General features: G+C 36.1%; 1 protein-coding gene across 1 annotated transcript in view; it reads right to left on the bottom strand.

Moving 5' to 3' along the window:
* Positions 1-1,821: 1,821 nt before the first annotated feature.
* The window catches only part of KCNH5 (potassium voltage-gated channel subfamily H member 5), a 391,167-nt gene continuing 374,927 nt past the window's right edge, over positions 1,822-18,061 (bottom strand). The window contains exon 11 of the mRNA XM_056134093.1: positions 1,822-3,900. Within this exon, the coding sequence (XP_055990068.1) occupies positions 2,953-3,900 (948 nt within the window). The 3' untranslated portion in view covers positions 1,822-2,952. The remainder of the gene's footprint in view (positions 3,901-18,061) is intronic.

Raw genomic sequence — 18,061 nt, 5'->3', positions numbered from 1 at the left:
TTTTATTTCAAATTCAACTGGTAAGATCTGTGGATCTAGGAACCTAAAAGACTAATATATGTACAGTATTTGCTGAACACATGCAATTCTGCTGAAAACAGCAGAGTGCACTCAGCATTTCATCATGTCATGCACACAGGAACAGAGGTGGTTGGAAAAGAATTCTGTGATAACTGCACCATAAATAAGCAACTGACAGTTTACCCCACCTTTGTGAAAAACTTGAATAACTTTAAATCATACATATCTTTACTGTTTGCAAAAACAGCCATACTGTACTTTGACGAGGTGAAATTCAATTTTAGACAGAGTAATTATTTGCACCACTAAGAAGCCATGGGGTGAACAACTTCAAACTGCCCTGCTATTTCACATAATTCTCCTAAGTTCATACTAACTCTTATACTTAAAGCACAAGGTTAATCTTAACTTTCAGTTTCTGTAATCAGGTTACCTAAGTTATTTGTTCACTCTAAAAAGTTTAGGAAAATTTACCTTAGATTATATTTTATAATCTAAGATTGTATATCTCAGTAAAGAAATACCTTGGAATTCAGCAAATGTCAGACAGAGGTCAAGGAAAAGATACTATCCTTACCATAAAATTTTGTTACAAAGTCCCAATTCAAGTCTAATTTATTCCTCATTATTCCTCATCTTCTTGTGTCTCTGATTGGTAAACACTGTACAGCACAAAGAAAGGCTCCCTTGCAAACTTTCATTATGGATAATGGGTACAAGACTGGAAAATGGAAATGAAATCCATGGTACATTATATCTGTTCTGAGACTCCTAAATGAAAGAGATACATCCTATGGGCACATGAATATGTTCTAAAAAGTTATAAAATATTAACTGTTTAAAAAAAATCTGGGGCCACACCCAGAGGTACTCAGGCCTTTACCCCTGGCTCTATGATCAGGAATCACTCCTAGTGGTCTGCCACGTAAGGCAATTAATTACTTTACCCATTGTACTAGTCTCTTTGGCCCCTCAACCACTTTAATAAATCATGGGTTTTTGTACTGCTTCAGTCTGATTATGATTAAAAATACTGAAGTTGTGGTGGTTTTGTTTGGAAATACTGGGATTAAAAAAATCTCATAAAAATATCTACAGTTGATCATAATGTGTCCCATGACTTTGCTATCATCTGGTGTATGTTTTTAATATATATGCATAGATGATCTAATAGTGTACACATTACTGGCATATATTTTCAATTTGATGCTCACTTGCTCTGCTCTCAAGATTAATGTCATGCATGCACCAATTTAAAAGTATGCCTCTTTGATCAACTTCATAAAATATACTTTAATCACACAAACAAATTATTCTTAGAGTTTAAAAATGAATACTATTTTACTCTGAATACATAGTTAGGGGCCTAGCAGTACATAACTCTTTGTGACTTTTTAAAAGTTGAAAATAGGCACTTTCTCAGAAGAGGATTTGTGACTCAAAAGACTCTGAAATTCAGTCTTTAATTAGCCCCTCCCCCCATATTATAAGTGGATCAGTCTGAGCCACAGTATTGTATCATCTCAGCAGAAGTCCAGTAGTTGAAATGTGCACAAAAAAAGCTTTAGAAAATTGTAACTGGAATAAAATTATAGAAAAGTTATCTGAGTTGAACAACTTACCAAATGCTTCTTTGTATCTTTTAAACCACGGTTCATATGTTATCTCTATAAACTATAATCATAATAAATTATTTCATCACTGTTTATCATTCTTTTTAAATTTCAGATTACAAAACCTTGTCTTTTCACATTCTGTTTTGTTTTATACCATATTAGGTTTTTTGCATGTGTATTTTGGAGATCCAAACCCAGAGGTACTCATGATTTACTCCTGCTTCTGGCAGCAGAGATCACTCCAGGTGGTGCTTGGGAACCACATGTGGTGCTGAGGATTGAATCAGGGTTGACTGTGTGTAAAACAAGAGCATTAACCCTTGTACTGTCTCTACAGTCCACTACAGTTTTAATATGATTATTAAATAGTTTACATCTATTTGTTTCTTTAATAAGAATCATACAATTTCACCCTTCAGCAAGTTTTAAGAACATGTATTTAAAACACTTGTAACCTTTGGAAAATCAGCATCTCTAACATAAATTGTTAGAAGGCCCCTTTACCCTGTGGTGCAGTATATCTATAATAATATACACTATATTAGTAGTTTAATATTTATGGGTGAATAAAACCAGCTTACAAGATGGCAGCTGTTCTCCAAGACGGAGAGAGGAGGGATTTCCTTACATAAGAGTTAATGATTACTATCTAAGTAGAATGTTAAAAAAAGGAGAGGTATAGTTGAGCAAAAATGCAATTCATGCACAAAACCCATAGCAATAAATTCTCAAAATCCCACACTGCTATCTGACTGAGGCAACAAAATATTCTTTTAAATGGAGCAAACACAGCCTGTTCAGAAAACAATCTAAGTTATAGAAACATATCCTATGGAAAGAGATCATAAAATGGTACTAGCAGTTTAAGAGTTTGAACTCTTCCTTGATAGTAATCTATAGCTTTAACTTAACAGAACAGTGAGAAATGAGAGCTCAATATACTCAGCCTGAGATCAAATTTTTCATGGCAACATTGGCAGGTTGGACCCTGATTCTTCAAATATTACATTGCCTTGGTTAACAAAAATTATACCTTTTTAAATTATAGAATAGTACTATAAATAAATGGAAATTGTGCATGCAGTCAACTGCATAATATACAAGCAATATCTATGTTTTCAATAGTCACTTCTTTGGCAGGCCAGAATCCAGCTGGACATGCAATATTTACATATCAAAATCCCTATAATGTTCATCATATTGAAAGCAAGTGAAAATATATATATATGTATATACTATATATACACATATGTATATAGATGTATATACTGTTTTAATATATTAACAAATATATATGCATGTATATATATATATATTAAAAGTGAATTTCATCTTTGTCAGATTCAGGTGATTCAGGCCTTGAAACGCTAAAAATATCCTGACATGGTATTTGGGGAGGTACTTGAAGTGGCATTTGAGATTTGGGAGACGAGGTCTGTGGCACACTTTTTTCTGAGAGTATTTTTAAAATTTCTGCCACTTGCTTTTCCAGGGCAGTCATTCTGCAGCTGAGCAGCTGAATGTCCTCTTTGAGTTCATGTTTTACTTCCTGCAGTGTGGTCTGTAAGGCCTGCTCAGGAATGGGATAAAAGGGGTGCTTGGCATCAGCCTGAATGGGGCTGTGCTCTAGTGGACTTCGTGCCTCACCAGCATTATCCAAACGAAGGTCACTTTTTGTAATCCCACTGTCACAAGAATCTGTTTTCCTTAAAGGGTTTTTGGTCACGCTGCTCTCTGAATCACTGCCCTTGGGGTCATCTGACAATAGCCCCATGGATTCAGCTTTTGTGACATTATTCCAGTCTTCCTTTTTTTCTTCATGTGCTCCCATATTGTTCTTGAGTCGTAGCCAGCCTTTTCCATTTCCATTCTTCATTCTAATGGGGCTGTTGACTTTGAGACATTTGGGGTCAGCACTTCCATTGGGCTTGAGTTCCAGGGCATCACGGTTGTTTTGTTTGATGGACTCACTGGTTTTTACATAGGCCAGAGATGTCTGAATAGGTGTGATCTGTGACACAGTGACCACACTTGTGCCAGTGATGGAGGCGCCATTCTGTAAGGAGCGACTTTCTACCTGGAGCTGGTTTCGATCTGGGTCACTCTGCGTTGACCCCTGATTCCGAAGTTCTTTCTGCTGCTTGAACTTCTGAAAAAGTTTTCTGACTGGATGGTCCACAGGGATGCTGAGGGTGACTTCATTTTTCTGTCTGAGGCGTTCTTCCTCCTCTTTCTTCACATCACTGATTTTACGAAATATGATCTGTGGAGAGGGAGAACGAATGAAAATCTGGTTATAAAAATAAAATGCATTTTAAAATGGAAAGACAGTAGATAAGACACACTTTATGTTCCTGAACAAAACTGTCAAATACAGACTAAGGTAATTTCTTAAGGGAAAAATATTGAAATAATTGTTAATTGGTGCATTAATACTGGAAACCAAACATAGGAACATTAACTAAACTGACAAGGTTTATTTAGATCAACTGCTTGCATATCTGATGTAAAAGTTAGTCCAGAAACAATTGAATAGAGGGAAAGCATTTTAGTTTATGCATATATGCATATTTTTATTACACACATATATAAGTTGGGATATAAATATAATCAAGAAAGTATATGGTTGTTCAATTATTTTGCAATCCATTACTAATTTTGTCTTTTTCTCTTGTATAAATCAAAACTATTTTTAAGACTACCCTTATTACCACACTTGATTTTTTTGTTGTAGTTATTGTTATACACTTTGTTACAAATAGCAATAATTCTGAAATACTGGGAAACTAGACAATTTAATAATATAGGTTGTTAATTTAAGTTTGGTTGAAAGAGAGATTTGTCTACTTATGTGACTCCAGGGAGCGAAACAACCATATTTAAGTACAACTTCCTGAGACTTAAGTACCATCTCAATATACAGATTTTACTTAAAATTGCTCTATATTTAACTGAATAAAGTGTCTTGAAAACACATGAATCTCACACCACTGAAAATTTAAATATGAGTAAAAATGTTATCCATGAAATAACATTTTTACTCCTATTTAAATTCTTATTGAAATTCTTTCATGGATAGCTAATTATACTCTTCAAACTCCAATATTTAAACAATTTATTGATAATAATTATTCAAAACTAAAAGATATGTGTTATATTTATGGTTATATATGAATAATAAAAATCCATTTTACTTAAAGTATTTTGGGGGACTAGAAGTATAAAATTGAGATTAGGGCACATGTTTTACATACAACCAACCTAGGTTCAATTCATGGCACCACATGATTCCCTGAACATCACTGTCTGTAACTCCCAATGCCCCCTAAACACACCAGGTATGGCCCTGGAGGCCTGCAGCACCTCCAGGGTGAGTGATTCTAAGCAATATCACATCCTTTTACCCTTGCATTGAACCACCAACCTAGTGAGCTTTCTCCTGGGCCTTCTAAGCACTGTTTAATATATCCCCAACAACAGCAACAACAACCAATAAATAATACTGGTAAGAATTTAAAAACACACCCCACAGACTAGGAGAAATGTTTGACCACCACTCATCTGATAAAGGGTTAATATTCACGATAATATAAATATTGGTAGAACACTACAAGAAAAATCAACCAACTTCATCAAAAAAACAGAAGAAAGAGATGAACAGAAACTTGCTTCAAGATAAACAACCAAATGATATATGAAAAAATACTCCACATCACTCTTCATCAGGAAAGTGCAAACCAAAATGAGATATTATGAGACTAGCACACATAACAAAAGCCCAAAATAACCAGTGTTGGCGTGGATGTGGAGAAAAAGGAACCCTCATTCACTGCTGGTGGGAATGTCCACTGGTTTATCCTCTTTGAAAACAATATGAACACTAAAACAAACAAACAAACTGAGTTGAGATTTGATATTATCTAGCAATTCCACTTCGTATACCCAAGGGCCCAAAAACACAACGCAAAAAAACATTTACACTCTGTTTACTGAAATAGTATTCACTTAATCACTTAATCACTTAACTTCCCGTTAGTCGTCGATTTGCTCGAGCGGGCACCAGTAACGTCTCCATTTGTCCCTGTCGCGTGCTAGTGTAGCCCAATGGCATCTGTTCGCTCCGGGAACATGAAGGGCCTCAAACCGATCGTTCATGATATTGACGAAGATGTCTGACCATCTGGTAGGTGGGCGGCCACGCGGTCTCTTGACATCCCGTGGAATCCAATCAGTAACAGCTCTAGTCCAATGGTCGTCTTTAAATCTCATTACGTGACCAGCCCATCTGATTTTCGACACCTTGGCAAATGAGACAGCGTCCCGGATCCTTGATCGTCGATGGATGTCAGAACTCCGGATTCTTTCTCTCATTTGAGTGAAACGTGATATTCCAAGCATAGCTCTTTCTATTCTTCTTTGGGAGACCTGAATGGCGTTCTCATCTTGTTTGCGTAGGGCCCAGGTCTCTGAGGCATATGTTAATGCAGGAAGAACAGTGGAATCAAAGAGATGTGCCCGGAGCCAGGGGTTCTTCGTCCTCTTAGCTATTTCTTCCACGTTCTTGAAGGCGTTCCAAGCCGCTCTCTTCCTCCTGCGCAGCTCGGGTGCCAGGTCATTTGTCATGTTGACTTCTCGACCTAGGTACACATAGCTGTTGCATTCGGAGATGGTCATTCCATTGAGAGCGAATGGGGCTTCAGGAACAAGGCTGTTTCTCATAAACATTGTCTTCGTAAGATTCAGCTGTAGTCCTACCTTTCCACACTCACGGTCAAAGTCGGCCAGCATTTGTGCCGCTTGGCTGATGTTTGGTGTTATTAAAACAATGTCATCAGCAAAGCGGAGGTGGTGTAGTTGCCGACCATCTATATTCACTCCCATTCCTTCCCATTCCAGTCGTCGCATGATGTTCTCGAGGGTGGCACTGAAGAGTTTTGGTGAAATGGTATCACCCTGCCGCACCCCTCTCTTGACATCAACGATCACTTCTTTGTAGAATGGTGAGATCCTGGTAGTGAATCCTCAATACAGCTCACGGAGGATCCTGATGTATTGGGCTTGAATGCCCTGATTGGCTAGGGCTTCAATGACCGCTTCCGTCTCAACAGAATCAAAGGCCTTCTTTAAATCAATGAACGTTAAGCAGAGCGGATTCTTGAACTCCCGAGAAACCTCAATGAGCTTGGTTATCGTGTGGATATGGTCGATGGAGCTGAATCCTTTGCGGAACCCTGCTTGCTCACATGGTTGTCCTTCATCTAGTGTTCTGCCAATCCTATTTAGGATGATTCGAGTGAACAACTTGTAGATGACAGACAATAGGCAGATTGGGCGATAGTTGCCAATATCATGGATGTCTCCCTTCTTGAACAGTAGTACAGTCCTGCTGGTTTTCCACTGGGACGGAACCTTGCATTCAGACAGGTAGCGAATGAAGAGTCGAGCCAGTGTATTGATGAGTACTGACGGCAGGTTCTTCAGGTGTTCACGTCTGACCTTGTCTGGGCCGGGTGCTGTTTGTTTCTTTACCGATGAAATGGCGTGTCGGATTTCAGAAGGGAGAACTTTGGGAACGACATATCCATCCTGTGGAATTTGGTATGTCGGCAAGTGGACATGGCTATCGAAGAGATTTGAGGAGAAGTCATGGATAATCTTCTCCATTGCCGTTCTGGAGGATGTGATAGATCCATCAGGACGTCGGAGGGCAGTCATCTTGGTCTTGTAGTTGGCAAAGGACAGGCGGGCGTTACGAATACTTTTCCCGGCTTCTGCCGCATCTACCAGTACTTCTGCTCTTCTCTCTTTGAGGTCTTCCTTGATCGCATCTCGGCACTGCTTTGCGAGCTCAAACGTTACCTTGCGGTTGCTGGAGGCATGCGCAAAACCACGCTGGCGAATTAGCTCAAGAGTTTTCGAAGATAGGCGATTTTTTGTGGCTATCTCTCTCTTGGCGTTCCTCGCACATTCATGGAGGTGCTGAACCAGTCGATCGTATTCCTCGTCAATGTTGTCAACAATGGCATCTTCCCATGTTGCCGCAATAGTACCAAAGAGTTCCCAGTAGTGGACACTACTTCCACTACCCAGCCGTCACCACACTCCAGGACGCTTTCCGGACCCGCGCGGCGGCTTGAGACATCATAAGACACTAAATACCCATCTTCTGGAATTGTCGTACCATATTTGATAGGGTTCAAATATGGTAACACCTACAAGGGCGATTAGAGGTCACCCCAAAAGCCTCTATCCCTCTCGGAAAGACTGGCAAGCTACCGAGAGTATTCTGCCTGCATGGAAGAGCCTGGCAAGCTAACCGCTGTGTATTCGATATGCCAAAACCAGTAACTACAAATAGTATTCACAGTAGCCTAAATCTGGAAACAAGTCTAGTGTCCAAGAACAAATGACTGGATAAACATACTATGACACATGCACACACACATACACTCATACATATATATATATATATGATATGTATATATTCAATATATATGCCAATATATTGGAATGTTACTTTATTATAAGAAACAATAAAATCATTCAATTTGCTGTTACATGGCTGAATCTGAGAGTATCATGTTGAACGAAGATAATCAGAAGGAGATAGATGGAGAGGGACAGAGAAACAAAGAATAATCTGTCTCATAAGCGGGAGATAAAGAAACAAAGTAAGAGTATAAAAAACAGCCAAAGGCAAAATAAATTGAGAACTGTTCTTCAGTAGGATGCTTACCACAAGGAATAGAGAAGAGATACAGAATGGGGGTAAGGTAGACTGGTAGAGGGAAGTTGACACTGGTGGTGGGATTGGTGTTGAGATATTATGTGCCTAAAATTCAACTATCAATAACTTTGCAAGCCACAGTTCTTTAACAAAAACTTTTCAAATATGTCTGTCCTCCCGTTTTTCAATGATTTGCTCGAGCGGGCCCAGTAACGTCTCCATTGGAGACTTTGTTGTTACTGTGTTTGGCATATCGAATACATCACGGGTAGCTTGCCAGGCTCTCCTGTGTGGGCAAAATACTCTCGGTAGCTTGCCGGACTCTCTGAGAGGGGCGGAGGAATCGAACTCGGGTCGGCCATGTTGGCTGTGTGCAAGGCAAATGCCCTACCGCTGTGCTATCGCTCCAGCCCTTCAAATATATGAAATATTTAAAAATATGCGAAGTATTTAGTCCCCAGAAAAAATACACCTTCAAAATCTATTGATTCTCTCTATCTTAAGTTCTCATAAAACACTATTTAAAAACATGAATAACCACTTAGGAAGATTCAACAGCTTCTAAGAGTAACTTGCGGCCATTGATTTTATAACAGAAACTAGTACTAATAATGACCACTGTTACATAAAAGTGAGGGAGAGAGCAATCCTCCACCCAAGAGGACATTTTATAAATTGAGTCAGATTCACTAATACAACTTTATTATAAGTGGTAATAAATCTTATTTTTAAAAATATTTCTTAAGTTTTGTAATTGTTTCTAAAGATCAGCATATATTTTTTTTCTCTTAGACACAGTAACCACAAAGTCTCCAATGGAGACGTTACTGGGCCCGCTCGAGCAAATGGATGATCAACGGGAAGGCCTTTACTTTTTACTCTTAGCACATAAAATTGAATCATTTTATAAGATGTAATATGAGCGGTGCTGGAGAGAGAGTATACACTGTAAGTTGCTTGCCTTGTATATGCCCAACCCATGTTCGATTCCTGGCATCCATATTTTCCCCAAGTCCATCAGGAGTGATCCCTGAACACTGAGCCAAGAAAAAGGCCTTGAGCACAGCTGGGTGTGGCCCTCACACAAAACTACAAAATTAAAAAATATATATAATATGAATTCCAGAATCTAATTAGAAGTTGTTAAATGGGTTGACATATTTCTTAGGCTTCCTATATAAACAGAGCTTATGCTAAAGCTTTCAAGATATGAAAACTGTTTGGGTCCAGATACTTAAATCTGGAATCACAGATATTCTTTCCATTTCATTTTCATTGAAAGGGTACTCAGTTTGGTTTTCTGAACTCATGATGGACTAACAGAAATGATTGACCACATTCTTCCCACTATTGATGACTTTTTAAAAAAGAGATTATTTAACCTTGCAACGACAAAATTTAGCTGCGATATGGTAACTAAGAATAGTTTTTAGGTTTGGGTAGGAGAGTGATGAATTTCAAACTATTAGTGAAGGAGTACAAGTGTTTGACAGAAATATTTGGAATGCATATTTTTAAAAATAATATATATATTTTTTGCTTTTTGGGTCACACCCGGCAATGCTCAGGGGTTACTCCTGGCTCATGCACTCGGGAATTGCTCCTGGCAGTGCCCAGGGGATCATATGGGGTGCTGGGAATCGAACCTATGTTGTCCGTGTTGGCTGCATGCAAGGCAAACGCCCTACCCACTGTGCTATAGCTCCAGTCCCATGAATGGAACCACATTTGAAGTTTTTAATTTGAGAAGTATTCAGTTTTATATCAAACCAATGAGATATCACCTCACACCAGTGAGAATAGAATATTGCAAAAAGCCTGAAAATAATATGTAGTAAGAAAGGGCCCTCATTCACTGATGGTGGGTATGTTTTCTGGTTCAATTTCTATAGGAAATAATATGGATACTTCTTTTTGCTAGAACACTCACATAACCCAGTGACACTGCTTCTTAATATCTACCCCCCAAAATACATAATATTAAATTGAAAGCACATGTTTACTGAAGTGCTTAGTATAATAGTAAAGCTATAGAAACCAATGAAATATCTAGTTATGCATGAATGAATCCAAACTGTGTGGTATATATACATGATAGAATACTCTGCAGCTATAAGAAAGGATATCATAAAATATCTAGTTTTATATATTTAGCTACAAAGCTAAATATATAAAACTAGAGGGTATCATGATGAGTGAAGTAAGTTGGAAAGAAAGAGAAAGATACAGAGTGAAATCTCTTATATATGGGATAGTCACGGCAGAGCCTGGCAAGCTACCCATGGAATATTTGATATACCAAAAACAGTAACAATAACAGGCCTCATTCCCCTGACCCTGAAAGAGCCTCCAATACGGTAGTGTGGGGAAGGACGAGTAAGCAGAGGCTGCTAAAATCTCAGGACTGGGATGAATGGAGACATTACTGGTGCCTACTCGAGCAAATTGATGAACAATGGGAAGACAGTGATACAGTGATATGAGATAGAAAGATACACAGTGAGGAACAAAAAATACCAAAAGCAACAGAACTGGTTCACAGAACTGAGTTCACTGGGTGGGGAAATAAACAACGTTTGGATGGGAGGGGACCTCTGGGATATTGGTGGAGGCAAGCTGACACTGGTGATGAGTGTGGTTTTGGAAATATACACACATAAAACTATCATTAATAGTATTGTAAATCATAGTATCTCAATAAATATGGAAAAGGCATTTATTGTTTACCTAAAATTTGAATTTACTGGGTGTTCCATATTTTTTATTGCTAAATTTACAACTCTACAGGTATTCAATAGATAAGGATGTTACTGATACTTCTATGGCCTCATGTACTGCCATGTTAGGTTCACAGCTTATAGAATTTAATTAAGCACAAGTGTCCTCAAAGACTGATAATTTGTGGACGTTTGAGGCAAGGACTTTTTCTTTTTTATGTTTTCAATATAATGACATACCAGGGTTATTTTATTTCCTGACTACACAATGGAAATTTTGACTTACTAAAAAGTTCCTTAAAAGTTTACATATATCGAAAGAGATCACTTATAGCCTGTAGAGATAGTAGAGCATATAGGGTGTTCGATTTGCACACAACTGATGTGGGTTTGATCCTGGCAGAACATATAGTTCCCTGACCACTGCCAGGAGTGATCCCTGAGCACTGACAGGTGCAGCACCCCTCCCCCCCCAAATGAAACAAAACAGAAAAAAAATCACTTACACCTACACATTAAAGGTCATAACTATTTTATTCCAATATTATAGAAAAATGAATATGTATACAGTTTAAGATGTTTTATTGAAGCCACAGAATGAATAAGCATGAGCATTTAGCATACAAATCCATGGAGTTTGATCCCAACATTATGCCACTAGATTCTATTGCAGCTCTCCCAGATAACTTGGACATCATTACCAAGACTTAAAATATTTTTTTCTACTCATTTGGTATAAAACTCAATTGGTGTAAACTCCAGTTTTATACTCAGTTGGTAACTTCACAGAGCATTTGTCACAGAGAACTGTTCCTAAATAATACTGAGTTGAAAAAATGCTGGAATGTCTGTGCTTGTTGGAAAATTGTTAGTCTTGACAGCTGGAAAAAACTTCAGGGAGCAGTCTGCAAAAGTCCCCTCACAGGGAAAAAGAAACTTTTCTGCTGTTGGTGGGAATTTAAACTGCTGCAGCCTCTTTAGAAAACAGCATGGATATTCCTCTAAAAATTAAAATTAGAAATATGGTATAATACTCACTATTTAAACAGAAAATATGTAAGCACTAATTTGCAAGCTATTTGCACATTTGTGTTTATAACAGTATTATTTAGCATTATTGCATGTCTTTAAATAGCAAGTCATGGAAATAAACTAAATGTCTACACACAGATGAATGCATAAAGAAGTTGTATATATACCTCAGTGGAATATCACTCAGCTATTGTGAAGAACAAACTTATGCCTTTTATGACAACATGGATAAAATTTGAGGTGATTATGATAAGCAAAATAAATGAGATTGCAAAAGATAACTCCTGGCTGACTTCACACATATGCGGAATATAAAAAATCAAAATGAACAAACCATACCAAAATAATTTCTAGATTCTAAAAGCTAAGATGTTTACTATAGAGGAAGGGGAAGGAAGGTCAGACTGAAGGAGTGAATCTGACCATGGTAATGGCATCAGAACTTTTCTGATAGGTAAACTGAAATTTATACATATATAAATATGTGAAGTTGGAGCCCCAACTTTATATACTATTATAAACCAATAATGAGAAGTGAGTATTAAAAAAGAAAAAACTGTGCATAAAAAGTTCAAATGTGATTATCTTCCAATTGTCTTATTTCACACATTAAAACACTAAATTATTAGTTATAAAAAATAATAAACTTCTACATTTCAATAATAAAACCAGTAGATTTGTTTCAGATTGAATACATGTCATCATGACACCATTAAGAATCAGTGCTGTAACACTCTTTGTCTAAAACCTAGCTATGAATCACTACAAATAATGGTGCTTTAATAAAATAAAATTAAAAGGAAAAATTAGAATAAATACCATTAATCTATAACTCCTAGTCATCTTTAGAGAAACCCTTGTATTTTAGGGGGGCTGGAGCGATAGCACAGAGGGTAGGGTGTTTGCCTTGCATGCGGCCGATCCGGGTTCGATTCCCAGCATCCCATATGGTCCCCTGAGCACCACCAGGAGTAATTCCTGAGTGAATGAGTCAGTAATAACCCCTGTGCAATGCTGGGTTGAAAAAAAGAAAAAAAAAAGAAAATCTTGTATTTTAATTTGCTTCTCTATATATTAAATTCACTACATTTGTGAAAAGTAGGGGTTGCAGAGGGTTAAAAATGTGATTTTTTCCCAAGACTCTAATGCCATCCTAATCTAATATTTAAATTCATTGTTTTACAGAGATAGAGACTCTTGCCTATCCTACAACATAAAGTTATGAAGAGTGTCTGTTACATTGAAAGTTTTTAAGAACTAAATGTTATATATTAATATTTACATGCATTTCATAAAAGTATGTTTGTAGTAGGTTTCTGCATAAAAATAACTAATTATAAAATGATTTCCTACTTCCTTTATTGTCTTCTCTCTAAGCAATGAATCAATATTGCCCATATTGCAGTAATTTATCACTAATGTAAATTTATTCATATTTCTTCATATGGGCACAAATAGTCACTTCTGGTATCATGGTATCATTGTGACATTCATATCAACAGCTAACAAATATTTGCTGAAGAGAATAATCTTTGAATATTTGATTCACAATGAGTCTTAAAAGAATTTGAATCAATGTGCAAAGAAGCAATAACAATTCGGAAATTATTTTTCAGCTGATGACAGTGTAAAACTTTCTTAATTCAAGATAACATAGTATATGTGTAGAAATCAAAAACAAAGAAATAGAAATTGAACATGTTATGTTATCATGCTTAGAAAGCTTACAAGACTAACAATCTACTGAGATGCCACAATCAGTTTATTTATAGCTAATATTATTGTTCATTCCTGAAATGAGTTTTAAAAGGTAAATAAGCAAAAGTACAGAGGTGCCTAGTGTAATTAACTTGATGGATTTAAGCATTGAAACAATAGGTTCTCTCTAGACTTTTTGGTTTTGAAGATGACTTATGATCCTAGGCTTTATGATACATTTTTATTACTATAAGACAATTATAATAAGTATGCTCTCATAAGATAAAATAATTACTAAAAATTTTGCTGCTTTGTGCATAAGCATCCTCATATTTTGAAGAATCTTTCCCTTAAAGAAATTTTTGTCATTAATGAAATAATATGGCTTGGTTTAACAGAATGAAAAGGTTGATACAGCTTATTCATGTTAAGCCTTTTAAAAATAGCAAGTTTTAATCTTTATTAAAAATTCTCACTTCTACTTTTCAGTAATGGAAGTAATATGCAAACTTAGAACTATTAAAAGAAATTAATATTAAATTATTAATATTAAGAAATTATTATTAAACAGTCATCATGTTGTACGTCAGGTAAAATGTTTCCTGCTAATTCAATATATAACCTATATTCGATACCTCTGCCCCTCTCGGAGAGCCGGCAAGCTACCAAGAGTATTCCACCCACACGGTAAAGCCTGGCAAACTACCTGTGACGCATTCAATATGCCAAACACAATAACAACAAGTCTCAGAATGGAGACTTTACAGGGCCTGCTCGAGCAAATCGATGGACAACGGGAGGACAGTGCTATATATATGGATTAATATTTTATTTTGTTTTTGAGCCATACCCAGTGCTCAGGTTTACTCTTGACTCTGAGATCAGAGGTCACTCCTAGAAGGGCTTAGGAGACCCTATATGGTTCCAGGGATCAAACCTAGGTCATCTGGATGCAAGGTAAGTGCCCTACCCACTTGACTATCTCTCTGTCCCTATAAAGGTTAGTCTGATTATTGTTGGTAAATAATGACATTTTCTCTGGAAATAACATCATATATTCACCCTTAAATATTATTTTAGAAAACATTGAGGATCCCAGCAAAGCTTATAAATTAATGAAAGTTTATAAATTAACTTATATGAAAGCTAAAAAAAATGTCTCTCTAGGATTATCAATATGATATTGAAAGAAATCAGCTATAAAAATATAACATTTTATTTCTTTATCGGTATTAAAAAAGTTAATATTCTTTCATCCTTACTGTACTCTGGTCCTTTTTATTTCAAAGACAAATCAAATTGCTAATGAACACCAAATAAATTAAGGACCACATATTAAAAAAAATTGTAAATAAAGCTATGATTCCAGTCACACATTGATTGGTAGAATGCACAATAGACTCTACTGTTTCTATCAGCAAATTGGTTTATTTCATTTAAGCTTTTCTTCTCCTTGCTTCATTATGTTTCAAAGAGCCCATGCTGGAAGCCTTAATTTATTTAAATGATAAAAGCTTCTTAAACTTAAAAGGGAACATAGCCAACTGAGCCTTCCATTTCAAAAATAGGATATTTGATCAAAAAAGTGATACCAAAAACTGAATAATTTGAATGTGGACTGAACTTTGATATCCAATAAAGTCAGAGGGATAAAAGGGTTACAATAATTTGGTTAATGGCATGGATTTAGTATTATTAATTTGAGGGAGTACAGAGGTGTTTTCTCTCAAATGGTCCATCGCTTTCCAGATGCGTGAATTCAGAGAATTGACTAGGAATTTGTTGCTTCATGTAATGAAGCAGGAACTCTAGTTTATCTGACTCATGGGAACTAGTTGGCTTAGTTTCAATCCATTTCAACCTGAACTAATACAACAAAGTGGTATTTATTAAAGACTGTCATATATGTATTTAAAAATATAAGCTCATCCTAACAAACACCACAGTAATTGGGCTAGAGCAGATATTCTTTTAACAAATTTAATTTGTGAAGGAAGACTAAGCACCACACTCTTAAAACGGCCACCTAAGCCTATTATAAACTTAAGCTCATCAAGGTCAAGAATGTGTTATTAATCCAGTGTTAACTATTAATCCCAAATAAAATTTGATAAATGAATTGACTGACTAATGTAAAGAAAAAGGACAAAGATATAAATCAAGATAAGGAAGGAGGGAGGGAAGGAAGGAAGGAAGGAAGGAAGGGAGGGAGGGAGGGACGGACAGACGGATGGACGGAAAGAGGGAGGATGCAAGTAAGAGCATCTTTTTATGTTAATACATTGAATAATACCTAATGTGAATGAGGGAAGTTAGAAAGATGCAAATGCTGAAAATTCTAGAATAATTGATACAATTACAGGATTCACTAATGAAATATTCCTGGCTCCATTTTTATGTCAATTCTCCACATTTTCATAATATGAGAATATGCCCTTCATAGGAAACAAAACAGATTGCAAACTCTACCACTGATGCAAGTATTACTGAAATACAGCAGCTCAACTCATAGGTTTCTATTAAAAAAGGTTTTTATTTTAAAAATAATAAATAAAAAGTCTTCAAAGAAACTATATAACATTTCCATTGTGTAGCTGGCAAGATCTCGGATCACTTTTTAAATATCACAGTAACTGATGAATTACTCTCTCTGTCTTAATTTCTAGTCTCAGACTTTTTCACTCCACTTAATTCTTTACTATTGTGTATCAAATATAATAGTGTCCCAGGCCAAAAAGAAATCACAGGATAAAAATAAAACTCTTTAATAAATATTAGTCAGAAATCCCATTGAGGCACTGTCCAACCTTCCTTTCCAACCATTTCCTTTACTTTTCAGTTGACCTCTACACAGAAGCCACACTGAGTCACTTTGAAGTCCAGAATCTATTTGTAATATTGCACACATTGTTTTTCCTACTTCTCACTGTGGGGGAGCTCTTACTTATCCCTTAATATCCAATTCAATGGTGCGCTACATAATCTTCAAGGCCCAATACAAAATAAAATCTTAGGGCCTATGAAACCTTGCTGAAATTACATGCTACAATATTGTTAACATAAAAATATCCCCTAAGTTAACCTTAAATGAACTTAATACGCTTCAACATATTGTAAAATGCTTATATTCTAATAAACTGAAAGTCTGAATCTAAAATTCAGATAGTAGTATAAAAAGCTAAGGAAAGCAAAAACAATATAAAAAATAAGGTGGGGAGAGGGACATTGGTCAAAAGTGGAGTAAATCTTTGCACATTTATAGAAAACTGATGCAGCAGTATTGCAAGAATAAAACAATTATTTCAATACAGTTGTAAACAGATTCCACGATTTCAAAAACAACCTACAAATATGTGAATATAGATGACTCATATTTCCCAGTGTTATTTTTTATTGTGGTGGAAGTAGTACACACCTAGCTTTTCTCGGGAGCTACTCTAGGCTCCGGAGATCATATGGGATGCCAGGGATCCACAGTGGTCCAGGCAAACAGCTAACTGCTGTACTTTTTCTCCAGGCCTCATATTTCTCAGTTTTAAAGGATAATATTAAGTTACAGTGATAAAGATAGTATGATGCTGGCATACAAGCAAAGAGATAGTACAGGGGTTTATTTTGCATCTGCTGATTTAATTCAAAAACCCCAAAATGGTTTCTAAAGCATTGCTAGAGCCAGGAGTAAGCCCTGAATACTGCTGGTTTGCCCATACCCTATACTCCATTTTTTAAAAAGTAAATAAGAACAGACAAATTAGTGAAATAGAATTAAAAGTCCAAAATTTAATCCATGCATTTATGGTCAATTACATTTTTTACAAAAGTGCCAAGGCAAATCAATGAGGAAATACATCTTTTTCAACAAATGGTGCTAGAACAGTGGCATTATTCATAAATAAATTAATATTCCAACCTTGTTTCACACATAAATGTAACTAATAATAACTCAAAGACACAAATGAAAGAGCAGAAATTAATTTTCTCGCTATGCATCAACGGAAACAAAGACATAATTTTAATAATCCAAATAGGCAAAATCTTCTTAAATAGAGATATGAACCAAAAGTTACAAAAAACTAAATAAATAATTGAATTTTCACAAAATTAAAAATAAATGCTTCAAAGCCTACTACCAAGAAAGTAAGATAGCCCACATTTGCAAAGTATATACCCAATTTATATGTGTGTCGTACAGAATATAGAAAATATTACTATGCAAAAATGACAATGTAATAATGGACGTTTCTGAACAT

This window comes from Sorex fumeus, unplaced genomic scaffold (genome assembly GCF_029834395.1).
Source record: "Sorex fumeus unplaced genomic scaffold, SorFum_2.1 ptg000098l, whole genome shotgun sequence".
NCBI classification, from domain to species: domain Eukaryota; kingdom Metazoa; phylum Chordata; class Mammalia; order Eulipotyphla; family Soricidae; genus Sorex; species Sorex fumeus.
The sequence above is the reverse complement of the archived record's forward strand: the minus strand, read 5'-3'. Positions and strand labels throughout refer to the sequence as shown.